This window comes from Beta vulgaris, chromosome 1 (assembly GCF_026745355.1).
Source record: "Beta vulgaris subsp. vulgaris cultivar EL10 chromosome 1, EL10.2, whole genome shotgun sequence".
Taxonomy (NCBI): Eukaryota; Viridiplantae; Streptophyta; class Magnoliopsida; order Caryophyllales; family Amaranthaceae; genus Beta; species Beta vulgaris.
The window spans coordinates 22,141,903-22,169,581 of record NC_079202.1 but is presented as its reverse complement, the minus strand read 5'-3'; the positions used below and the strand labels follow the sequence as shown (position 1 = coordinate 22,169,581).

General features: G+C 36.0%; 1 protein-coding gene across 1 annotated transcript in view; it reads left to right on the top strand.

The window, feature by feature from the left end:
• Nucleotides 1-27,679, top strand: part of LOC125493425 (protein PIN-LIKES 3-like) — a 52,028-nt gene that overhangs the window by 4,032 nt on the left and 20,317 nt on the right. The window contains exons 3-5 of the mRNA XM_048636766.2: nucleotides 520-620; nucleotides 1,181-1,250; nucleotides 1,339-1,501. Of these exons, the coding sequence (XP_048492723.1) occupies nucleotides 520-620; nucleotides 1,181-1,250; nucleotides 1,339-1,501 (334 nt within the window). The remainder of the gene's footprint in view (nucleotides 1-519; nucleotides 621-1,180; nucleotides 1,251-1,338; nucleotides 1,502-27,679) is intronic.

The following is a 27,679-nucleotide window of genomic DNA, read 5'->3' as shown; positions in this document are numbered from 1 at the left end:
CATTTTATGCAAATCACAAGGGCATCTGGTGGATTTTTGGAACAACGAGGGAACCTGGTGAAAAAACCGTAAAATCTAACAGAGGTGTGAGTGAATTTTAACAATAATTTTTTTGTGAATGAATTTTGAACATAAAGAATATTCCTAATGAGTTGGTTTGACTGAATTATTGAGTATTAATGGTAGTGAGTGTTTCAGACATTTTAGGGGGGCGTCATGTATACCATCTTCTCTTTTCTTTTTGTTTTTTAAAACAAAGTCAACATATTTTTGTCCTTTTAATTTTTTGATTGAAATATTTGATGCATATACCATTTTTAACTTGTTTAGAATTGCAAGTAGAAATGAGAAAGGGTTTAATTGTTTTCTTTTGTAATTTTTTTCATTCCAATAGATCATTAAGGGTAATTTAGTATTTCTAGAGGGGGACACCATCTTCCTCCTCCTTCTCTTATATAATAGAGATTCATTGAACAAGTAGTTGCAATTGACCTGTTATGTGGTATACTTGTTATGTAGATTGTTGGTTTTGTAGTAGGACTAGTCCCTGCAATGCGAAGATTAATGATTGGTGAAGGTGCACTTGTTCATGTGATACAAGACGCTGCATTGTTGATTGGGTATGCAAATGTTTGACCTTTCTAGTTCTCCCATATATGTATCATCTGATCCCGTTTCTCATTAATTATTATAAAAAATAAGGTACATTAAGGGGTGACAATGATGCGAGTCGAGTTCGAGTTTGAGCTAGCTCAACTCGACTCGTTAGCATTTCGAGTCGAGTTTGAGTTGAGTCGAGCTCACTCGAGTCGAGTTTTGACAGAGTTTTGACTGAGGATCGACCGAGTCGACCTTTGACCGAGTCGACCTTTTTTTTGACCGAGTAGATTTTGAGTAACTTGCAAGTGTCTCATGTTACAAGCAACAAAAGGTAGAAAAATGTTGAATTTAGGTATTTTGTAATTAGTAGTTGGGTATTCGAGTTTCTCACGTGTTCTCGAGCCGAGTATCGAGTTGCTTAACTCGACTCACCAACACCTCGATTCGAGCTCGAGTTCGATTTGAGCTCACTCGAGTCGAGCTTTGACCGAGTCGATCTTGAGTAGTTCGCGAGTTGTCTTATCTCATTTCCATTCATCATGGTATATCCATATTAAACTAATTGCTTACCTGATCATAGTGATGGGTCCATTCCCTCTGTAACACTTGTCATAGGAGGAAATCTCCTCAAAGGTAGATTTATGGGTCATGTCGATTTTTTATCAGTTAGCCGGATAAATCTCAAAAGTGATTTCATGGTGTTTACTCCATGAAAGATTACAAAGGTCAGAGATTTAGAAGCCACTTGTTTTTGGTGTTATTGTTGCTCGATATGTAGCACTACCTATGATAGGCACTGCTATTGTAAAAGGGGCCATACATATTTCCCTTACTCCTCAACATCCATTGTATCAATCTGTACTTTTGCTTCAATACGTAGTTCTACCAGCAATGAATATCTGTAAGGGTACTCAACCAAGATCTTCCTTATCTTGAAGCCCTTTCTTAACCTGATCTTGTTTTTCGCCTTTCAGAATCTCTACTCATGACTTTTGTTTTCCTATCATATCTTTCTTCACATACACTTCTACTCGTTAAGATTTATAACTTTAGAGAGCGGAAAGTTATTGTTCTCATGAGTACAAGAAGAGAACACTTGAACTAAAAGTTTACTTATGCCTTTGTGTTGTCATTGTGTATCATCCCGATAATTCTCCCATTTCGGAAATACCTTTATAATATAAAACTGGAGAATTACCCAAGTATTATCGCCCGTGTGATAACGTATCGGCTTATTCAGAATTTTGCAGCGGAAAATATATAACTAACCTTAACCTTTTATTATAAATAAGTAAATAAATAAACAAGTATTTAAAAATCAACAATCTAAATGAGTCTTATCCAAACCAACTTAATAATGTATATTCCTACTAATGCAGTAAAATAAAATAAACTAGTTACACATTGTCTCCATTCCAGATTTCCAATAATGCACATCTGCGAACCTGTAATGTCAATGCTATACTGAATCTGCTCACCAAAATAGATCATCACAGGATCAATAAGGCAAAGCCATGATCACACACACAAACAAAGCATGTAATCAGCAAAGCTGAGTAGTGCATACTAAAATATAAGCATTCCTAACATGATACTAAAAAAATAACATGCATGGATAAATAATAATATAATCACATAACATTCTGGAGATAACTTTTACTGAACTAACTCTCTAAACATCTTTTTATTACTCAAATGGAATAGTTACTGGACCGAGATGTCCTACCACCAATGCCTTCACTAAGAAGACGAAATACGGGCGCGACTCCATATTCTAGAATGACCTGCGATATCGAGGAACCTTTGAAAATAAAAGAAGGATGGTAATTAATCCATCTCCTATAAAAAGCCATGAGCTATCACCATGTACTCCAACTCCCATTGTCCAACTCTAGACGTGCACCAGTCTAAAGTCTACAACTGTTCTCGTTACACTTTACATTAATTACCAATTATCACTTGTTATGACACATATACAAGCAAATACAGAAATAACAACCAAATAATCACAACTGAACTTTTTTTATCTAAGGATTTAATAAGTGATCACAACTTACAACCCAAGATTATTTTCTTTAATCCCAATCCATCTTATTTGTTGAACCTAGCCAACAATCCAACTTATCTTTACAAAAGCATAATTTATCAACTTACCAAATAAGGCCCACAGTCCTCATAAAGTACTGAAAATAATATATAAGGGAACATATGAATAACATGATTCAAACCCTATAACAAATATTAATTCCTCATGTGAATTAATAAATAAAATTCCCTTCTACGTGCTTGCATCAATTGTTCCGATCCATACAAACGTGAAAATCTTTATTCATAATAAATCTCAAAAGCACATGCTTGCACACAGGCATAAAACATGTAACAATGAATAATACCAGAAATCACATATGAACTTAATAAGTTCCTATACATGATATTAAAATTCTTTCTCCTTAAATCATGATACTAATCACATAGCACACAGGTATGTACGTACCTTGTGTAAACTAGTCGGTAGGCCACGCTTAACCTTTAAAAAGTCTCCTACAGAATATTCTCCCTAGAAATCAATATAAACTAAAATCAATACTCTTAAATAAAAATACAACAACTCTAAAATATTTAAAATCCCCTTTAAACATCTTCAAAAGTTGATTTTGCTATCAAAACTTTCATTACTTTTAATTCCTAGCATAGTACTACCATACTAGTAATTAAAACTCTTCAAACTTCACTAATAAATTCTTTCTGAAATTCCAGCAACTTTAAAAATCATAAAACCTTCTTTAAACATATGTAAACATGTTTAAAATCATAATCTAAATCAATCTCATAGTATATAACATGCTATTATGGTTTTCTAGTAATTAAAACTCTAAAAATCAATGCTTTAATGATTAAAACTTCAATCTAACCATAATAAACAAATCTGAATTTTTATTCTTATAATATATAATATATATGAATCAGGATTATTTATTAAAATATTAAATTAAAACCTATAATCATGATTAACATTAAAATAAAGCATAGTCTTTAATGAAATCTTGAGGAATAAGAAAAGAAAACAACCAACAAGAAGAAGAATAAAGGAGTTGTCGGAAATAGAAGACCATGGCAGCAGCAGCGGCGCATGACTCTCTAAGGCTTTGTTACTTTTCTTGTTTAAGAAGAAACATTACTTAAAGGATTTGAGAGAGAGAATTCGAAAATCAGTGAGGAGAGAGAAGGAATGTGCTGGCCGAAAACTTAGAGAGAGAGGAGAGAGAAAATATTCTTTGTGTGGGGTAAAACAATTGGATATTTGACATCTTTATGCTCGCATGATAACTATTGTTATAGGAAAACTCAATCAAATCTAATTGGTCCTCCCACATACCTTGAAAGTCAATCGCACATGTTCTCAACATGTCCTCCATAGTTTGGTTAGTCATCTCAGTCTGACCATCAGTTGCAGGGTGGAAGGCGGTACTCATTTTCAATGTTGTCCCAAGATTTAATTGCAACTTTTTTCAAAATTTCGAAAGAAACATAAAGTCACGGTTAGAAATGATATCCTTTGGAACTCCATGTAGTCTCACCACATGCTTAATGTAAGTTTTAGCGAGCTGTTTCCTTTTCCATGTCTCCTTAATAGGTATGAAGACAGCGAATTTGGTCAATCTATCCACAATAATCCAAACAGTGTCATTTCCATTCCTTGTCCTAGGTAAGGCAGTCACAAAGTCCATGGAAATAAAATCCCACTTCCATCCAGGAACCTCTAAAGGTTGAACCTTCCCCATAGGTCTCTTATGGTCTATCTTCACCTTCTGACAGGTTAGGCACTTAGACACATACTCAGCTACCTCTCGCTTCATATTTGGCCACCAATAGATAACCTTAAGGTCCTTATACAATTTATTACCTCTAGAGTGCATAGAATATGGAGTATTATGCCCCTCATCCATCAGGCGTCTCTTAAGGTCATTACACTTTTGTGGTACACATCACCTCCCTTTAAACCTTAGACTCCCATCATCATAAATCTTAAAGTCAGCTTCCTTACCTTGTTTTATTTTCTCCTTGGTCTTATCTAGGTGCTCATACCCAACTTGACCCTCTAGGATCTCATCGAAAACTGACAAACCCAAATATAGAGTACTAAGTCTTGCCTCACTCTCCCCAGGATTTAAAACTTCTAAGCTCAGCCTTTGCATATCTCTACAAAACTCCTCAAGGACTATCAAGGCACTCAAACTATGACTCGATTTTCTACTCAAGGCATCAACAACCAAATTGGCTTTTCCTTCATGATACTGGATGTCTAGGTCCTAATCCTTAATCAACTCTAGCCATCTTCTTTGCCTCATATTTAGGTCTTTTTGGGTGAAAATGTACTTCAAGCTCTTATGGTCTGTGAATATCTTACAAGTTGCTCCATAAAGGTAATGTCTCCAAATTTTCAATATGAACACTATGACAGCTAACCCTAGGTCAGGGGTAGGGTAATTAGCCTCATAAGATTTCAATTGACGTGATGCATACGCAATTACCTTCCCATTCGGCTGTAGCACACATCCTAGACCATTTTTCGAAGCATCACTGTACACCTCAAATCCCTCATTCCCATCAGGCAGCGCTAAAATAGGTGCAGAGGTTAAACGATCCTTCAAATCTGAAAGGCTTTTTCACACTTTTCACTCCACTCAAATTTGGACTCCTTGGTCATCAAGTTGGTCGTAGGTCTTGCTATCTTCGAGAAATCTCTCACAAATCTTCTATAATAACCAACTAGACGTAAGAAACTTCTTATATCTGACACGCTCTTTGGAGTTGGCCACTCACTCACAGCTTGAATCTTAGCAGGATCTACTGAGACTCCTTCCTTAGACACATAGTGAGCCAAAAACGCTATTTTCTCTAAACGAAACTCACACTTAGAGAACTTGGCATATAATTGGTTTCCTCAATGTCTCCAAAATGATCCTCAAGTGCTCATCATGCTCAGCTTCACTCCTCGAAGATATGAGTATGTCATCAATGAAAACTACCACAAACTTATTTAAAAACTCATAAAAGATCCTATTCATTGAATTCATAAATATAGCAGGAGCATTGGTCAACCCAAATGGCATTAAAGTGAACTAATAGTGACCATAATGCGTTTTAAAGGCAGTCTTAGGTACATCCTTATCGGCTACCCTCAATAGATGATATCCTGAACGTAAGTCAATCTTTGAGAACACACTCACTCCATTCAATTGGTCGAATAGGTCATCTATTCTAGGCAAAGGATATTTGTTTTTTATGGTTACACTATTCAACTCCCTATAATCAATACATAGCCTCATACTTCCATCCTTTTTCCTCACAAATAACACAAGAGCTCCCCAAGGTGATGCACTAGGCCAAATATAACCTTTATCTAGTAGCTCTTGCAATTGCATTTTCAGCTCACTTATCTCAGGAGGTGCCATTCTATAGGGTGCTTTAGATATAGGTGCAGTTCCAGGAACTAAGTCTATGGTGAACTCTATAACTTTAGCAGGTGCCATACCTGAAATCTCACTTGGAAATACATCCATAAACTCGTTCACAATTGGGACATCCACAAGCTTTACTTCAACTTCGTTACTCACATCCTGCACACTACAGAAAAATAATTCACACCCTTTTCTCATCAAGTTCCTCACTTTCATAGCAGAGATAACTCCAAACTTCTTGGGTTTCCCAAAACGTTCTATAGGAGGTCAATTTCCCCAAAGGATTTCTCAGCTCTACCTTTTGAATCTCACAATCGATATTGGCCTTGTAAAGACTTAACCAATTCATTCCAAGAACTACATCTAGGTCTCCCAAATTGAATTCTATTAAGTTAGACGAAAAGAAACGGCGTCCTATTTTCAAAGGTAGATCTCTAAACAACTTGGTACACCTTATGATTTCTCCAGTAGGAATACTAATAGACAAGTCAATTGCTTCATAATCTACTAACCCCAGACTGTTTAGGATAGATGATGATATAAAAGAATAAGTTTCCGCTGAATCAAATAACGTTTAACAAGGACCGATTAAATAGAAAAATTACCAGTAACTACGTCGGCAGTTTCTCAGCTTCCTTTCGACTCATCACATACATCTTTCCCGCAGGCTTACTCTGGTTGGGGTTCTCACTTGCAGGTTTACTATAGTTCCCCTGATTATTATGCTGTCCTGCAGGCTTAGGACCTTGGTTTCCTAACTGGTTGGACCCTGATCTAACCTGATTACCACTCTCTTGACTCTTCTGATCTTTACCATGCTTAGAATAACACTCATACTCCCTATGACCCTTCTTCTGGCAGTAGTTACAAACCACTAGGTCTCCCTTACAGTCTTTCCTAGGATGGTTTTTGTTACACTTTCTACAATGATAAAATATTTCAGGTCTACCCTGATTATAGTTATCCTGGTTGTTTCCCTCTTGGAAATTCCCATTGTCATTTCGGTTTCTCTTGAAATTCCCTTGGTTTCCCCCAGCATTGAAATCTTTCCTCTTTTCACCTACTGCCCCATTTTTCTTATCTATCCTTGAATGTATACCATAGATATGAGATGCTCTCCCATACACAACATTGAGGGACGTAAAGGTCTCACCTCCTAATCCTAATCGTATCTCATCTGTTATTTCAATAGGAACACTACAAGCGGGGAGGGGGGGTTGAATTGTATGTGTAGAAATAAACATAACTTTTTGCGGAATTTCAAACTTAAACAAATAAACAAGCTAAAGGAACACAAGGGATTTTTACGAGGAAAAACTTCTTGGGCCCAACAAGAAGAAACAACCTCCTCCAATGCTGCTCCGGTACCAAATAGAGAAACATCTTCACTTAGTCATCAAAATCCAAACTTGATTTCTTCCTTGACTTAGTATTCTCTTTGTTCCTTCCAATGATATCTTGAAATTCACTCACTTAAATAACTTTTTAGTCCAGTACTTAGTTTGCATCTTTGTTCCTTTGTCATCATCAAAATTAGGGTTCAATAATTTCTCCCTTTTTGATGATGGCAACTAAGGTACAAACTAAGGAGATAACAAATAACATAAGAGAATGAAAAAGACAAAATAATAAAATAAGAAATGAAAAACCAGGAGTAAGTATCTTAATTTTGATTTTTCATTTACCTCTTGAATTAAGAAACTTAATTTTGATTTTTCATTTACCTCTTGAACTAAGAAATTAAGAAACTTAATTTTGATTTTTCATTTACCTCTTGAATTAAGAAACTTAATTTTGATTTTTCATTTACCTCTTTATGTAAATTTTTATTTTTATTCAATAGTTTGTTCCGTAATCTTTTTCCCCCTTTGTCACCGTCAAAAAGATCAAACTCTTCGAGTTTCATGAATAGTGAGCAATACCTTGAGATTATTAACAAGTACCATAAAAATGGTTAAGTTAGGATATGAAAAGGTTAGACTAGGTCAAACATCAATCACAGAATACTAGCCATTCCAAGCAAGAAATTATGCACATAAATCATAAACGTGGGAAAATATAGCAAAAGTCGTGTATTTATGGCACTTGTTCCTTAACGTACAATAAGAGACAAAGAAATAAAAGAAACAAAAATTAAGTAGTCTTAGACTTCAGGAAGGGAAGGAGAATGGTGTTCCTCAACAACTTCTTCAACCACATCTTCCAACTTCTTCATCACCTCTCCATGGTGCTCATCAAGTTGCTGCTTCAAACTCGTAATGGCTTGGGCCATTGTCTCCATGTTCTTTTGTTGTTCAATCACGGTATCACTAAGGACTATCATAAATCCCATCATCATATCAGTTTTAGCATTTAAAGTCCAGTGAATGTGATTATAGAACTTAATCATATGTTGAGCAGGGACACATACTTCGTTAACCTAGCCAAACTCATCTGAAGGAACATGTTCCTTTCCCTTAGAACCAAAAACATAAGTTGGTTTAGGTGGAGGAACTGGGGTATTTTCATGTGAAGTACCACCTGTTCCTGGAAGAGAAACAAATGGAGAGGTGGTAGTGTAAATGGGAGGAAGAAAAGGTGGTGGTGGTCAAAGATCAGTAGAAGTGGAGGAGAAAGGGTTGGGGGCAGTCATCTCATCCTTTAACTGTTCAAAGCTAAAAGGAACAGAGAAGGATGAGGGAGAGATGGAAGAGAGATTAGTGAGAGGAACAAAGATTTTTGGTGAGGGTGGAGGAGTTTGTTCCTTAGGTGAGTTATGTTCCCGTTCCTCTGCATCAGATAGGACTAAAGGAGAGCCCTTATTGGAAGGAACAGGGACGGTTTGCAACCATTTGCAACCAAATGTTCTGAAGTAAATGATATTGGGTTTATTTCCAAAGTATAGCACATAAGGAGTTTTGCTAATGATAGGTCTAATCATGGTACTATTAATTATGTGACAAGCAGTATTAACAGCTTCAACCCAAAAGTTCCTTGGAAGTTCACTAGCAATTAGCATGGTTCTAGACATTTCTTCCAAAGTTCTATTTTTCCTTTCCGCAACCCCATTTTGTTGTGGTGTCCTAGGGGCGGAAAAATTATGATCCAGGCCATGATCTCTGCTTAAGTCATCAAATTTATAATTTCAAATTCTTTATCATGATCGGATCTATATGGATTACTTTGTGACCACTCAGATGTTGAACTCTTTTAGCAAAGACAAGGAACTCATCATAAGTCTCATCTTTACTAGAGAGGAAAATAACCTATGTATACCTAGAGTAATCATCAACAATAACTAATACATACCTCTTTCCACTTCTACATTGAATTCTCACAGGGCCACACAAGTCCATATGAATTAGGAAAAATTGACAATAGAGGTCTGAACTTTGGGTGATAATTATTAAAAGGTCTGAACTATTGATTAACCTGTGTAGGTCCCAACTTTAGGGGGTCTTAACTTTTAACGGGCCTCGACGACTTAAAACTGGAGATTTTTTTTAAAATCTCACCTAGTTCCTACATCCCTCTCTCAATTAACCCTTCTGATGTGACACAAGTTTTACAAGTGATGACCTATTAAGCTAGTTTTAAGTTACTAAGGCCCGCTAAAAGTTAAGACCCCCTAAAGTTGGGACCTACACAGGTTAATCAATAGTTCAGACCTTTTAAAAATTATCACCCAAAGTTCAGACCTCTATTGTCAATTTTTCCTATGAATTAATTCTAATGGTTTTGTGGTGCTTACTACAGTTTCACATTTGAAAGAGGATCTAACATGCTTTCCTCGGGCACATGCATCACAAACTTGATCAATATGAAATTTTATAGATGGTAACCCTAAGACGAGATCTTTTGATCAAAATTTGTTAAGTAATGAAAAGCTAGCATGTCCTAGACGCTTATGCCAAAGGAATGAATCATCTTCAATTACACTAAGACACATCAGATTGGTTTTAGGAACAAGATCAAGATCCACAATATATGTGTTCCCTTTCCTTGTTCCTTCCAAAATAACCTTATTAGTTTAATGGTAATGATCAAGCATTTTTCATTATTAAATTCGACAACATTTCCCTTGTCACATAATTGGGAAATACTCAATACATTATGTTTTAATCCTTCAAATAAAAACACATTTTCAATGGAGTGTGATGGTGACTTACTAATCTTACCCATGGCAACTATGTTACCTTTCTTATTGTCACCAAATGTCACACTTCCACCTTCGTAGGTTGAGAGTGAGAGAAGCTTAGATTTGTCTCAGTCATGATGCTTGGAACAACCATTATCAAGATACCATGTGTTGTTCCGCCTCACTCCAACCTGCAAAAATCAACTAATTGTTAGTTGTAGGAACCCCTTGTTTCGTGGGTTTCTGTTCTTGACTAGGACTTGATTTGACGACCCATTTCTTGTTACTTATTTTCACATTTTTTGCCAATCATTTCAGTTTTTAGTTGACATTGATTAATGTAATGACCTACCTTTCCACAATACATACAAAAATTATCATTAGGTAGGTCAACATATTTCTTGTTCTTCTTCCTTTTCTTGTAGTTTTCAAAATCAAGACCTTCTTTTCTTTTAGTCTGCGGTCTCTCAATCCACTTAGGAACGGCCATCGTTTTGCCTCTGTTCCTTGCAACAACCGGTTCCTTCTTAAGATTACAGATTTGTTCCTTCAAAACAATTTTCTCTTTATTTAAATTTTCGATTTCAGATTTGTATCCTTTCAAAGGGGTTGATCTAATATCAAAGGAACTTAGAACAAGGACAAATTCCCTTAAGTGTGAAATTTCTAAATTTATTAGATAATTTTCATTTTTCACACTTTCATAATATTCTTTGATTTTTAAAGTTTTATCAAACAAATTTAAGAATCTAGTTTCAACATCTGCTATCATTTTCTTGAGCCATTCTATATGTTCTTTGCAAACTTTAAGAGCTTGTTTAGTTTGTTCATGTTTTTCACGTTCATCTCTACATTCAAGAATTGCATCATAAAGAAGATCATATATTTCAGGCCTAGTTTTGCAATCTAAGTCTGACTCAAGTCCATGTTGGCTTACCTCAACATTTTCTTCATCTTCTTTTTCATCAATGTTTGCCATGAGGCAATGAAATTCACTTACGAACATTTTCCTTAGAGAAGAGTGCCTTGGATTCCTTGTTTCTTTTAGCGAAGCGTTCCTTGTTCCTTTCTTTGGTTTTATCATTTTCCCAAAGTGAACATTCCTTGATAAAGTGATCTGTACTCCCACATTTATGAGAAGCAGCTTTGTTAGAAAACATTTTAGTTTTACCTTCTCGCTCTTCATGTTCCTATACATCTTTTGAAATTTTCGAACCATAAGAGTTGCTTCCTCTTCTTCAGAGTTAGAGTCATCTTCATCATCTGCTTTGAGAGCAATGGATTTTGATTTGGAGCTTTCATTATACTCAGTGTCAAGGTGAAGCTCATGAGTCATAAGTGAACCAGCCAGTTGTTCCAAGTTGAACTTAGTGAAATATTTTGTTTCTTGTAAAGCAGTGACCTTATCCATCCATCTGTCCTTATGGAGACTCCTAAGAAGTTTTTGAACCTGTTCCTCTAATGAAATAAACTTTCCAAGAGAAGCTAACTCATTAATAATGTTAGTAAAACGAGTAAACATCTCTTGAATGCTTTCCTTAGTCTTCATGGAGAACAGTTCATATCGATTCATTAGTAAATCAATTTTAGATCTTTTGACTTCATTAGTTCCTTCGTGAGTTACTTCTAGTATATCCCATATTTGCTTTGCGAATTTGCATCCCATGATCCTATTATGTTCATGAGGTCCAAGTCCACAATGCAACAGTTTAACAGTCATGGCATTTCCTTCCATTTTTTCAAAATCAGCTTTGTCATATTTAGAGAAGGGTTTTAGAATTACCTCATTTTTGTCATTAGTAGTTATGACCTCGAAATCACCAACTTCAATGACTCTCCATACCTGGTAGTTTTCAGCCTTGATGAATATCTCCATTCGGTTCTTCTAGTAGGAATAGAACTTCCCATTGAACATGGGAGGCCTTTGCGTGGAGTAACCTTCCTCAAGTTTCTCGGTGGTATTCATTGTTCCTTGGATCTTTTTTCTCACTAGGGTTTCCTATCTTTTGTGAGTTCTAACTCTGATACCAATTGTTATTTCACTAGAAACACTACAAGAGGGGGGGTGAATTATATGTGTATAAAAAATTGTAACTTTTTGCGGAATTTCAAACTTAAACAAATAAACAAGCTAAAGGAACACAAAGGATTTTTACGAAGATAAACTTCTTGGGCCCAACAAGAAGAAACAACCTCGACCACTAGGGATTTTAAACTCAACCCTTTCACTAATTAGGCCAAACAACTTTGTTACAACCTAATTCTACTCACGAGCCACACTTTGAGTTCCTAAACTCAAAGTTCCTGAACCACTGTTCCCTTAACAGTTGTTCCTCTCAACTTCACTTGAAGTTTTCTCACTTTTACTTGCTTTACTCCAAGCTTCTCCCTTAATGAACTTCACTCAAAGTCCCCTTACTCCGAAAATCAAAATACAATTGATCAAATAAACTTAGTGGATGTAATCCCCCATATTTTAAAGATATTTATTTAAATATTTTTAATCATTTTTGAATTATTAAACCTATTCAATTTTAGTATTTGAGAGTAGAAGGGTATTTTGGTCATTTTAGCAAAAGAGTAGTTGAGTATTTTCACAAAGAAGTATTTTAGTATTTTCAAGAAAGTATTTTATTAATACTAGTAGGAATATTATTTTGGAAATTGATAATTAAATGTATTTTGGCAATTTGATGGGTAAGGGCATTTTGGTCTTTTATCCAAATTAACTACCACTATAAAAAGGAAACCCTAAGTTTCCCATCATTCTCCATCTTTTTTCACTAGCCACCATTTCTAGAAAAAGGAGTAAGTTTGGATTCTCTCTCAAACACTAGTTCTTCTTCTTGCAATTTCTTTAAAGATTCAAGTCCTAATCTAGTTTTGTTTTTCAAAATTATAGGAAGATCTTACAAATAGCAAAAGGGAAGCAAAAACGTAATTATTTTTCTGAAATTTTTGGGGTTTTCTTCCCTTAGTTTCTCTCACCTTCTCGCCCCTCTTTGCTCGCGATTCCGGCCACCACGGTGGTGGTTCACCGGCGAGCTTCGACAAGGTCCATCGGGACCACTGTCGAGACTGCAGTGGTGGCAGCCGACTGGGCACGAGCACCGCCCTGCCACTGCCGCGTTGCTGGTGGTGGTGGTGGTGCTCGTGGTGGTGCCGGTGGATGTGGTGTCTCAGATTTGTGGTATTTGAACCACTTGTAAAAAAAATCTGTTATTATTATTTTAATAATTTACAGCAGTAATTTATTAAGTACATTAGTAGTTTTTATGAAGTTTTAAGTAGTAGTTTATAGTGGGGTTTGCCTACTAGTAAAGGTTTTCAAGATTTTGACCCAAAATAGTTCTTAAAGCATTTTTAAGGAAAAAAAAAATCAGCTTTATTATTATTTTTAAAATGCTGACTTTTATTTATTAGTAGCCTTGAATTGTTGTTGGTAAGTACTAATTCATTACTTAATTGTTGGTAGGTTTCAAGCATAATAAAAGCAAGTCAAACTTTTGACTGTTGATTTTTGTGCTATCAAGGTACATACACTTTGACCTTGACTTTAGTGGTTTCAAAAGTTGATTTAATTTATTAAGTCTAAGAAGTAAGGAGAGGCTTATGCCTTATAATTGTTTGAGTACATGTTGAGAACTTAGAAAGGAGCTTAGGAATGGAACTTTTGAGTTATTCCTATATTTAAAAAGGCATGTGATTATGTTAATTGTTTTTTAGCATGATTAAAGATATTTAAAGATATTCTTGAAGCTAGGGCTTGCCTGAGAATATTTTATTGAGCATGGTCTCATTTGGGATTATATATTTTATTGAGCATGGTCTCATTTGGGATTATATATTTTATTGAGCATGGTCTCATTTGGGGTTATATATTTTATTGAGCAAGGTCTCATCATAAGTTATGTATTTTTATTGAGCAAGGTCTCATCATAAGTTATTATTTTATTGAGCAGGTCTCATTATAAGTATATATTTTATTGAGCATGGTCTCATTAGAAGTTATATATATATTGAGCAAGGTCTCATGAGAAGTTATATTTTGTTGAGCAAGGTCTCACAAGTTTTAAAGTTATTGAGCAAGGTCTCCAAGTTTAAAGTTATTGAGCAAAGTCTCACAAGTAGTTTAATCATTGAGCAAGGACTCAATTGATTGAATCATGGATCCTTAAGAAAGTCAGAAGGACTCATGGAGTCATAAAAGTAATAAGGTGAGCAAGGTCTCAAAGAATTTAGAATTGATTTATTTATGGTGTGTGTTACATTCACTGTTAAAGAAAGATAAGAAATTAATTTATTTGCTAGATGTATATTATTGTGATTGTGTCTCACATAATGGGCTTTGGCAATAAAACTCTTGGGATGGATCCCCCATAAGTATTGAACATAAGGGGGAGTTAGTGTGAAACTATACTCCTGCATATAGCTTAGCATGACGATGCTAATAATGCTTTTATTTTATCAAGCAAGTTATGGAATTCCAATTATCAAGATATTTGAGTGGATTAGGTGTCACTCGTATTCTTTATCTCTGAGATGTTGAGTCTAAAGGCTCACTTTCACCCTCGTTCATTACTAACAAGGTTAAATTTCTCGAGTCAAGTTATTTAAAGTTCATGGAACTTTAGTAAGAGGTTTGGGATCTCTTACACATGGAATAGTAGCCCGTATGATTCCAAGAGGAGGACGATGCCCGTTCATTTCCAAATAATGATAAAAGAAAGTATTTAGCAAATTCAGTTATATGCCTGTCACATGTAGAGTCGTAAGAACAGCAAGCCGAAGTGGTTAAGGATTGCATGCATTATTATTTGCATCAGTTTAGTAGTGTTATGTACTCAGTGTTGCTGATGTATGTGTTTCTTTGTTTTCTTTTGGTTGTTGTTTATCCTCAACGATCCTGTGATGACCCATTTGGCGAGCAGAGCTGAGAGAAGTTTAGGTACAAGTTCTTGATGTGCATGGAATCATAAGCATCTGGATGGGAATTTAGTACAGAGTACTTCTTAATAAGTTTTTTTGAATTTTATGTTTTACTTTATTGACCATTGGGGTCAAGGTTTGACTCGTTTTGAAAGAGGACTAGTATGGGATAGTCTCGAGTGTTGTAATCATTACATACTTTCTTATTTCAGTTGTATTAAAGTATTTTCAATTTATTTAAAAAAAGACTTCTGTTGTATTCTCTGATTAGCCTTACGTATTATCATGCGTGGTATAACAACTCCCGCAATTTCTCCTAGTTTATAAAAGGAGGAGTCGTGGGGTGTTACAAAGTGGTATCAGAGCAAAAGGGTATTTTCAGTCGTAATTTCTCGAAGGGTTATATTACCTTTATTTCAAAGTCGAATTGCAAAAAGGGAAGGGAATTGCATACGCATATGTACATTGCATCGCATTAGTCACTAAGGCTTTATGTGCCTTAGATTAGTAAGTGTTCTAAGGCTAGTATCATTTTGATGTGTTTTATGTGACTAAGTGCTTGATTGCAACGTCGTGATTGGCATATTCTACTTGCATGGGGTCCTGTTTCGACTGAAAGGTGTAGTATGACTACAAAGTAGTGCTACTTTTTCTTTAATCTACTACTCTAGCAAGAGAGTTAGTATAAAAGTTCCTTAGAGAGGAAATTGCGAATTAAATGTCAGCGTGGCATTTGCTTAGTAGTTTGACCTATATTGAGGGTCAATAAGCGATTTTTAAGTCGGTTTTTTTTCTTGGCAGATCAATGGCCGATAGAAATGCTAGAGTTGATGCTCAGCTGAGGAATTTAGTCCGAGTGACTACGAATCTAGCTAGAAGAGGTCCTTCAAAGAAGAAGTTTGTTGATTGGTTTAAGAGGGTTAGTGATAGTAAATCGCCTTCTTATGATGGGAAAGGTGATCCTGTCAAGCTTGAGAACTGGTTTAGGGATTTTGAGAAGCTATTTGATGCTATCCAATGTCCAGATAATAAGAAGGTAGATATAGCTGCATATTACCTCAAGGAGGAAGCCGATTTTTAGTGGTCGCAACATAAGGAGACGTTAATGGTGAGGCCTGACTTTGATTGGAAGGCTTTCAGAGTAGCTATGAAGGAGAAATTTTATCCCAATTTCTTGAGGAGGCAAAAGGCCACTGAGTTTGATGAGTTGAAGCAAGGTGACATCACTGTTGAGCAGTACTATGAGAAGTTTGTAGGATTGATGAAGTTTGCTCCAGAGTTAGTACCACTGAGGAAAGAAAGGCATTAGGTTCGAGACTGGACTTAGTCTTGAGGTGAAGCTTGGGCTAGGAGGTTCAATTTCAGGACCTTAGAGGAAGTGTATGATAGAGCTGCTCATTTAGGTTCCTATTTGAAACAAGCTGGAGTTGAGAGCTCAAACAACAAGAGGAAGGAAATCCTAGTCAGAATTTCCAGAGGAACGACAAGAAGTTCAAGCCTCAACATAACTTTCACCAAGGAGGACATTCTAATGGCCAAAGGAATAGAGGCCAGTATCAACAACAAAAGGGTGGAAATGGTCCTAATAAGGGAAAGAAAGGAGACGAACGCGTGTATTTCTGCAAAAGGTATCCCTACAATCATCCTGGAAAGGATTGTGAAGGAAAGCTAGTGGAGTGTAACTACTGCCACAAATTGGGTCACCGAGAGTACAAGTGCTTCCCCAAGAAACCTGAGTTGAATGATAGGCGTGTCGCGCACCTAACAAAAATAAATAACCTAACTAATGCTCCATCCTAAATATGTAGTAGGGCAAGTCAGAGTCGATCCCACAGAGAGAAAGTTGTTCTATAATTAGTCCTTATATATTGGTAAGACTAACGGAGGTTAATATCAAGAATAATGGTGGAATTGAACTATTCTAATCAATATAAAAATATAAGACTCTACAGTTAAGTATCCCCACTAGCACGAAGTAATACAAAATAATTCCTACCCCAAACTAATCGATTAAATGTTCACAAGGAAAAGTCCACCCTATAAAGTACCATACACCTCTCCCGAGTATATATGGCTTCTCTAATATGCATTCAAGCCTACTCCCGTGGAATCATGCAAATTAAAGACATTAAACACGACACTTTAACTTCATAACAATCCATTCTACCTACTCCCGTGGAGAACCTCATGTCCTTAATTGAAATACTCAAATCTGTCAAAATCCAACTCCCGTTGTGATCAAGACAATGGAATTATAACAATACTAATTATCCCTAATCTAGTATTGGAATATACACAATAAATTAAGCAAGAACAATTAACAATTAATATGAGAATTTAAAGAAACAATCATTAATTAAATCATACTAGGGTTCAACTTAACCATAGATAAAAGAAACTACTCTATCATGAAATAAATAATGAAATCTAAAACTATAAAAGAAAACATAATTAAAAAAATCAATGAAAGAAACTAATGAAACTCATGAATTAAAGAAAAAGAATAAAAACTAGGGTTTACACAAAAAACTAGAGAGAAAAGAGAGGATAGAAAACTAAAACCTAAAACCTAAAACCTAAAACCTAAAACCTAAAAAATAACATGAGAGGGAGGAGGAGAGAAAAAAAATGAAAACGTATCTAAATAAATATTCAATAACCTAATATGACTTGGAAAGTAATTTACAAGATAAGGAAAGTATTAAATAAATCCTTAATAGGCGGATTAGTGATCCGCGTGTACGCGTGGCAGATTCCAGCAGAAATAGTGCAATCTTCCGAAAGGCATAACTCCTTGACTAGAAGTCTTCTCGGGGCGTGCCACCTATCGTTGGAAAGATCTTCAAGTCTAGTTTCCAAATCTGTGAATTACTCGATTCTAAGAATCATCAAAAGTTATGATCAGAAGATAGACGTACTCTTTTTCACATTTCTTCTAATGATTTTCCCTTCGTTTTTGCTCAAACTCGTACTATGACATATCCATACGATCTTATGCATTGTAGCTTCTTTCCAAGTGCTCCTAATCTTAAGCTTAGCTAATCATACTCCAAATAGTCTTCAATGCCTGAAATTCATCAAAAAGAAAACATACCGAATAGGAATAGAAAAGCATAACTTAAGAATATAATGCAAAATGAACCTAAATATGAAACTAAATGCTCTAAAATGCAACCTAAATGCACCTAAAAACTATATATAATATGACTTATCAAACTCCCCAAGCTAAACCATTGCTTGCCCAAGCAATAAGACATAGCATCGGAAAAGTTAGACAACCTACAATATAGGACTACAACAGGGCTAAACACTCAATTGAAAACACAAGAGATATAATCACTACATAAACAAGCATCGAAACAATCTCGAACAAAGCCGCATAGCATATCATGTATCGTAATATCGACTCTCCAATCATACCACAAACCATCTCTCCCAAACTGGATTTAACAAACTGAGACCTCACTATAGTTATGTGCACTCAAATCTCTCATGTGTTTAAGGGTTAAATAATGACTCTCAACCTAAATCAGTCGACTCAGATGAAGCAAATACTCTTTAACTTTGACTTTTTGACTCACTTAATACTAAATACAATACAAATATCAAGAGGACTTTTAAGGGTTGTAATGGGGCTGAGGTTAAAGGTATGGAAATAATTTGGGAATGTGGTGGAAAAAACCAAGAAGGGGGAGCATCATATAACTAAAACATGACCAAGAAAGTCAAACAACTCCTACAACAACCAACAATCTCCAAATATAATCAACAACTTTTTCACTCAAGAAATTCAATCATAACCCTTTTTATTTCACTTTATTCACAACTCTTTTTCACTTCTTTTTCATTTCATTTTTCACCTTTTTTTTTGTGTTTTTTTTCACAACTTATTTCAATTTCCAAGCTCACTAAACATATTTTCATCCTTCAAACCAAATAGAGCACTTCAATTCAATACAAACTAAACCAAAAATAATACTCGCTCCCCCGAGCTAGGCTTGGGACAAGAATCAAATAAGGTCAAGGCTTGTAATGTAGGTAACAATCGAATAACGTCAGAAAAGGCTCAGCGGGGCTAAAAGGAAGGATAATATGAAACAAGAATAACTCTGGAGCTAAGATCATCAAATGAAACGCTCAATCATATCAAAATATATGCACTATCAAATATCAAGGAGTACAAGTCAAAGTCAAGATCAATGCAACAACGAGGAACTAATCACACATGAAAGAACAGAACTGACACAGATACGTCAGTTTATAGGCACAAAAGCTCACTTAGGTTAAGGTGTCTGCATAGTAATGTTAAATCGAGCCAGAGAGAGATCAATCAATCTTACCACAAACAATCAGTTGCGAAACAATCGTGCTATGAAGTATCATGAAAAGTGAGTGACACTTAACAATGTAGTAAAATATCAACAAGGTTCTCAAAAAGTTTAGCAGTAGTCCATAGATGCAACTAAAATGAATAGAAATTAATGAGATAATATATGCAATGCAACTAAGAAAGCAGTACAATTTTTTTGGTTACACGTAAACTCCCACTCCTAATAAGCAGTACAAACCATGCAACATCCTATGAAAACAATAAAATCTACACTAAAAAGCACTAAAAGATAGAATATTCCTCCCCCAAGCTAAAATTTGCAGTGTCCTCACTGCAAAAACCAGCTTAGACAAGGAACGAAAACCAACCCCGGGATCACCAAATCACCAAAGTTGCCCACCAAAAGCCACAACACCACAAAAAACCACAAAAAGTCCACAATCTAAAAATTCAATCAATGTGTTGAAAAGATTCTCAACAAGAGGGCATCAAAAGAAAAATCCAAGCAAAAATTTTAAAGTCATATCAAGAATATTAACAATACAAAATATAAAAGCTTACTACCCAATTGAAGTATCGAATAAGCTTAAAAATCACATTGCAAGACTTCTTGAAGACTAACTTGAACTTTTTGCTGCCATTTACACAAATCCTACAACAATCATCAATTAAAGAAAGAAAAAAAACTAGATGATAATAGGAAAAGGTAATAATAAAAGAAAAAAAATGAAAAGAAAAAAATTAGACTGATTCAAATGAAAAGAAAAAGAAGGAAAGAAAAAGGAAAGGGAGGGAAAAGAAAAGCAAGAAAGAAAGAGAAAAAAAAAATCAAAGGGGAATCGTGTCTTGGCCGAAGAAGCAAGGTGGGAGGATGGTGGTGGTACGGTGGAATCCGGCGAGAGTGGATGGCGCACAGGGGCGAAGGGCAGGGGGAGAAGAAGATGCAGGTGATCGGGTTCGCTGCTGTGTGGTGCGATACTAGGCGACAGGTGTGGGCTCAAGAGGAGGGAGGTGCGCGCAGAATGACGCCGACGATAAGTCCGGTGGTAGTGCGCCGGTGTTGGTGCTCCAGTGAGGAGGGCAGTTCGTCGGAGAAGGGAAGGTTGTGAGGCAGGCTGTCGCTCCTCTTTCTCTCTCAACGTACTGCTGCGACTTTTCCTCAATTTTTTTTTTTTCTTTAAAATTTCTTTTCAATTTGAATTTCCACCTACAATCACAAGAATCAACAACACACCAATAATCACACACAAAGAATGAAAAAAAAAATAAAAAGGAAAGAAAAGAAGAAATAAACTAAGTTAAAACTCGGGTTGCCTCCCGAAAAGCGCAATTTTAAGGTCTTGCATGATCGTTTAAGATTAGTAGACCACTCATAATAGTTCAATGCTCGAAGAAGCTTACTATATATTCCCGCAAACATCTCAGAGCATATTATGTAACAGTGAAAAGGAAAAATGAAAAATGTTAGTCCTAAAAAATTACTAAAACTACAAAAAGAAAAATCAAACGAAACGTTATATTTACAAGAAGAAAAATAAAAATTGTTAGTCTTTTTACATGACTCAAAAGAAGGAAAAGAAACGAATTGTACATTATTTACATTATCATGAAAGTCATTCAAAAGGGGTGAAAGAAGGAACGATGGAGCATATAATATAGGGGAAGAAGATATAATATCAAGTTTCTCAAAGAATGGAACAAGAGACTCAAAAACAATAGGTGTTACCGATGAAGACTCATAAATCACCTCACGCTCAACTTGACTTTCCTCCAAAGAGGAAATTTCAACTATGAATTCTTCCTCCTGCAAAACATCCATCACATTAGTCGTTCTTTCAATCATTTCATCATCACAATAGCTCTCATTTATTATCCACCCCTCATTATCATCATAAATATACGGATTGGGGCTAGAATTCTGAGCAGATTGGCATTCAAACTAGGAAGAGAGGTCAAAACCACCTACTAATGGTGGTGTCATGTAAGTTTGGGGTAAATAAGCAGAGAAAGACATCTCCCACTCATAAGTATCCCTAGCCAACCACACAATTAAATCCCAACAATAATCAGGTGATTGGAATAGAATCCTCCATTATACATAGATTCTATCAGCATCCTAGTTTCTTCATTTAACCCCTCATAAATCACTAGACACATATCCCACAGTTCAATTCCATGATTAGGACCAATAAAATCACCGAGTCTATGATAATACTTCCAAAACACTTCATTCTCATACTGAGGAAAAAGAAAAATTGCTCTAGAATTACTAACATGTATATGGGGTTCACAGAACATATGAGGTAATTCAAGAGAACTCATGCAAAAATTGGGAGGATTTTGATATGATGCATCAAAACTGTAAACATGAGAATTCCAAAAATTATTACTATGTTGCCTTGTAAAATAATTATCCCTATCATCACAATAGCATGACTCCATGATACAAAAAAAATATATAAAAATATAAAAATTCACAAAAAGGGAAAAAAAAATACAATTTAGTCTCACCAACAAAAAAACTAAATACCGTCTCCCCGGCAACGGCGCCAAAATTTGATAGGCGTGTCGCGCACCTAACAAAAATAAATAACCTAACTAATCCTCCTAAATATGTAGTAGGGCAAGTCAGAGTCGATCCCACAAAGAGAAAGTTGTTCTATGATTAGTCCTTATATATTGGTAAGACTAACGGAGATTAATATCAAGAATAATGGTGGAATTAAACTATGCTAATCAATATATAAATAAAAGACTCTATAGTTAAGTATCCCCACTAGCACGAAGTAATACAAAATAATTCCTACCCCAAACTAATCGATTAAATGTTCACAAGGAAAAGTCCACCCTACAAAGTACCATAAACCACTCCCGAGTATCTATGACTTCTCTAATATGCATTCAAGCCTACTCCCGCGGAATCATGCAAATTAAAGACATTAAACACGGCACTTTAACTTCCTAACAATCCATTTTACCTACTCCCGTGGAGAACTTCATGTCCTTAATTGAAATACTCAAATCCGTCAAAATCCAACTCCCGTTGTGATCAAGACAATGGAATTCAACAATACTAGTTATCCCTAATCTAGTATTGGAATATACACAATCAATTAAGCAAGAACAATTAACAATTAATATGAGAATTTAAAGAAACAATCATGAATTAAATCATACTAGGGTTCAACTTAACCATAGATAAAAGAAACTACTCTATCATGAAATAAATAATGAAATCTAAAACTATAAAAGAAAACATAATTAAAGAAATCAATGAAAGAAACTAATGAAACTCCTGAATTAATGAAAAAGAATAAAACTAGGGTTTACACTAAAAACTAGAGAGAAAAGAGAGGAGAGAAAACTAAAACCTAAAACCTAAAACCTAAAAAATAACGTGAGAGGGAGGATGAGAGAAAAAGAATGAAAACCTATCTAAATAAATATTCAATAACCTAATATGACTTGGAAAGTAATTTACAAGATAAGGAAAGTATTAAATAAATCATTAATAGGCGGATTAGTGATCCGCGCGTACGCGTGGCAGATTCCAGCACAAACAGTGCAATCTTCCGAAAGGCATAACTTCTTGACTAGAAGTCTCCTCGGGGTGTGCCACCTATCGTTGGAAATATCTTCAAGTCTAGTTTCTAAATCTGGTGAAATTACTCGATTATAAGAATCACATCAAAAATTATGATCAGAAGAGTAGACGTGACTCTTTTTCATATTTCTTCTAATGATTTTCCACTTCGTTTTTGCTCAAACTCGTACTATGACATATCCATACGATCATTATTCATTGTAGCTTCTTTACAAGTGCTCCTAATCCTTTATCTTAGCTAATCATACTTCAAATAAGTATTCAATGCCTGAAATTCATCAAAAACAAGAAAACATACCGAATAGGAATAGAAAAGCATAACTTAAGAATATAATGCAACAATGAACCTAAATATGAAACTAAATGCTCTAAAATGCAACCTAAATGCACCTAAAAACTATATATAAATATGACTTATCATTGAAGACTGACAAGGGCAAGAGCGGAAACTAGTTTGGTCAGGGTAATCGAAACCATTCAGGAGGCAACAACTATCAAGGTGGGAACAAGCAGAATGGGAACAACAAGACCGTTTCGAGTGGAGCTGGCCCTAGTGTGCCTGCAGTGGCATGATTGAATTTCATAAGTGCTAGAGAAGCTGAGACGTCCAAGGACGTAGTTACGGGTAATGTTTCTATTAATTCCACTTTTGTTAAAGCATTATTTTCAGGAGCCGAGCGTGCATTTGTTTCAAAGTTAGTTGTGTCGAAATATGGCTTAGAAAACCCTAGGGATGTTGAAATTCCTATTATGTTACCATCTGGAGAAGTAGAAACTTGCTCAGGAGTATATGAGAACGTCCTTGTGAGAATTAGGGATGTAGACTTTGAAACCAACCTCATAGAGTTTCCATTGGAAGACTTGGAGATCATCTTAGGAATGGATTGGCTTAAGGAGTATAAAACCGAGATTCTTTGTGGAGAACAAAAAGTAAGATTGAGGAATAAGAATGGGAAAAAGGTGACTTTCAAGACTAAACCACAAGAAGGTAGAATTAAGATCATTTCAGCCTTAAGTTTGGTAAAGCAAGTGAGTAAAGGAGCTCCATTATTCTTGTGTAGTGTGCAAAGGATGGAAGAAGAGAAGCTTAAGATAGAGCATCTGAAAGTAGTGAATGAGTTTCCAGACGTATTTTCGGAAGATATACCGGGAATGCCACCTCAATGGGAGTTAGAATTCACCATAGACTTAGTACCTGGAAATGCCCCTATATCAAAGGCACCCTATAGGATGGCTCCAGCAGAGATGAAGGAGCTCAACAAGCAACTAGAGGAATTACTCGAGAAAGGGTACATTAGACCTGGCTATTCCCCATGGGGAGCGCCTGTTTTATTCGTAAAAAAGAAGGATGGGAGCTTGAGGCTATGTATCGATTATAGAGATCACAACAAGGTGATTATTAAGAATAAGTATCCGTTACCGAGGATTGACAACCTATTCGATCAATTCAGAGGAGCTGGAATATTTTCGAAGATAGACTTAAGGTCAGGGTATCACCAATTGCAGATTGGGGAGGACATACCAAAGACTGCCTTTAGGACAAGGTATGGTCAGTTGGTCACTATGAGTTCACCGGGATGCCATTTGGTTTAACCAATGCACCAACGTTGTTTATGGACCTCATGAATAGAGTATTTCGAGAGTATTTGGTCAAATTTGTAGTTGTATTCATCGATGATATCCTTATCTACTCAAAGAACAAGGAGGAGCATGAAGAGCACTTGAGATTGGTATTATCCACACTTAGGGAGAATCAGCTTTACGCAAAGTTCTCGAAGTGCGAATTTTGGATGGAAGAAGTGGTGTTTCTTGGCCACATTGTGTCAAAGAAGGGAATTTTCGTAGATCCGTCGAAGATAACCGCAGTGAGAGAATGGCCTACACCTACGAATGTTACTGATATAAGGAGTTTCTTGGGTTTAGCTGGCTACTATAGACGTTTTGTGAAGGATTTTCGAGGGTAGCTAAACCAATGACTAGTCTTATGAAGAAGGATACGAAGCTCATATGGACTGAGTGTGAGAAAGCCTTTAAGAAGCTTAAGGAGTTATTGACTACAGCTCCAATTTTGACGTTACTAGAGGAGAATTCTGAGTTGGAGGTATACAGTGACGCTTCGAAAAATGGTTTAGGGTGTGTGTTGATGTAAAATCGAAAGGTTATAGCCTACGCTTCTAGGCAACTGAAACCGTACGAAGTGAATTACCCAACCCATGATTTAGAGTTAGCCGCAATAGTGTTTGCTTTGAAGATTTGGCGACACTACTTATATGGAGTGAAGGTGAAGTTGTATACAGATCACAAGAGCCTGAAGTATTTATATACTCAGAAAGATTTGAATATGAGGCAGAGAAGATGGTTAGAGTTGGTGAATGACTACGATATATCTTATACCATGAAGGAAAGGCAAACGTCATTGCCGATGCGTTAAGTCGCAAGTCTAGATAGTTTAAGTACCTTGGTACTTCCAGATAAGTTGTGTGACGAGTTTAGGAAATTCAACATTGAAGTTGTTGGGAGTTGTGGAGTGGAAGCATGCTTAAATGCTATTGCGATCCAGTCAGCATTGAATAAAGAATTTTTAAATGCACAAGAAGGGAATGAGAAAATGGAGAAGATAAAGAAGCTGATCGAGGAAAAGAAGACAAAGGAGTTTAACATCCATGACGATGTAAGTGTCCGATTCAATGGAAGGTGGTGCATACCCTCGAGTTGTACCGACTTAAAAGAGAAAGTGATGAAGGAAGGGCACAACACGACTTATTCTATCCATCCTGGATGAGATAAGTTGTATAAGGACTTGAAGCTAATGTTCCGGTGGAATAATATGAAGAGAGAAGTAGCTGAATTTGTTGTTAGGTGTTTGACTTGCCAGAAGGTGAAGAGCGAACACAAGAGACCTCAAGGGACGATTCAACCATTACTAGTGCCTGAATGGAAATGGGATGACATAGCGATGGATTTCGTTGTAGTTCTTCCCAAGACAGCGAAAGGATTCACCAAGGTGTAGGTGATCGTAGATAGACTAACTAAGGTAGCAAAATTTTGTTCCGATGAAGGACAATTGGTCGATGGAACAGTGTGGTAAAGTATATGTGGACCAAGTGGTAAGGCACCTTGGAGTTCCTTCCACTATTGTGTCTGATAGGGATTCAAGATTCTTATCTCATTTTTGTGAAGCATTACAGAAAGCTTTTGAGACCGATGTCCTTAAAAGTACAGCTTTTCATCCAGCAACTGATGGTCAATCGGAGAGAACCATTCAGACTCTCAAGGATATGTTGAGGGCATGTGCCTTAGATTACCCTAAGATTTGGGATGAGATGTTGGCTTTAATAGAATTCTCGTACAATATTACAATTCTAGCATTAAGATAGCTCCTTTCGAAGCCTTATACGGTCGGAAACGTCGCAGTCCATTGTGCTGAAACGATATTAGCGAGACGGTTACCTTGGCACCGCAACTGATTGAAGAAATCGTGAATCAAGTGAGATATATCCGTGAAAAGATGAGGGCGGCCCAAGATCGTCAAAAGGCCTATGCAAATCAGAATAGAAGAGATAGCGAATATCAAGTAGGCGAGAAAGTCTTACTGATGGTGTCACCTATGAAAAGAGTGATGAGTTTTGGGCAAAAAGGAAAGCTTAGCCCGAAGTTTATAGGTCCCTATTACATTATTGAAAGAATTGGAAGATTGGATTATCGTTTGGATTTGCCAAATAACTTGGGAAAGGTGCATAATGTGTTCCATGTATCCCAACTAAAGAGATATGTGCCCGATAAGTCTCACGTATTAGATCCCGAGATTATAGAAGTGGATGAGACGCTTTCTTTCGAAGAGAGACCAGTAAAGATCTTGGACTCTAAGGTGAGGAGTACAAGAAATAAAGATATAAAGATACTCAAGGTTTTGTAGTCTAACCAGCGTACCGAAGAGGCTACTTGGGAGGCTGAAGACGAGATGAGAAAGAAGTATCCTGAGCTCTTCGACTAGGTGAGTTGAGTTCCGGGACGTAACTCCTTTAAGGGGGGTAGAGTGCATGCGCGCATTTTGCTAGAAATTAGTAAGAATTTGTTGCATTTGTGCACGATTTTTAGAGTTTTCAAGGAAAACTTTTCAAGCAAAGTAAGCATTGCATAGTTTGAACATTCAAGGCAAAAGTTTTATTCAGTAGCGTATTATTTGGCTACTTGTCTTACTTAGTAGCATATTATTTGGCTACTTGTTTTACTCAGTAGCGTATTATTTGGCTACTTGTTTTACTTAGTAGCGTATTATTTGGCTACTTCTTAAGAAAGAATTATACTAGGGCGTAATGCTCATAAGTTTTCAAAGTTGAAAGTTGGATAACAGAGGAGGGTTTTGTTTTAAGTTTTGCGACGAAACTTCTTTTAAGGAGGGTAGACTGTAATCCCCCATATTTCAAAGATATTTAATTAAATAGTTTTAATCATTTTTGAATTATTAAAGCTATTCAATTTTAGTATTTGAGAGCAGAAGGGTATTTTGGTTATTTTACCAAAAGAGTAGTTGAGTATTTTAACAAAGAAATATTTTAGTATTTTCAAGAAAGTATTTTATTAATACTAATAGGAAGATTATTTTGGAAATTGATCATCAAATGTATTTTGGCAAT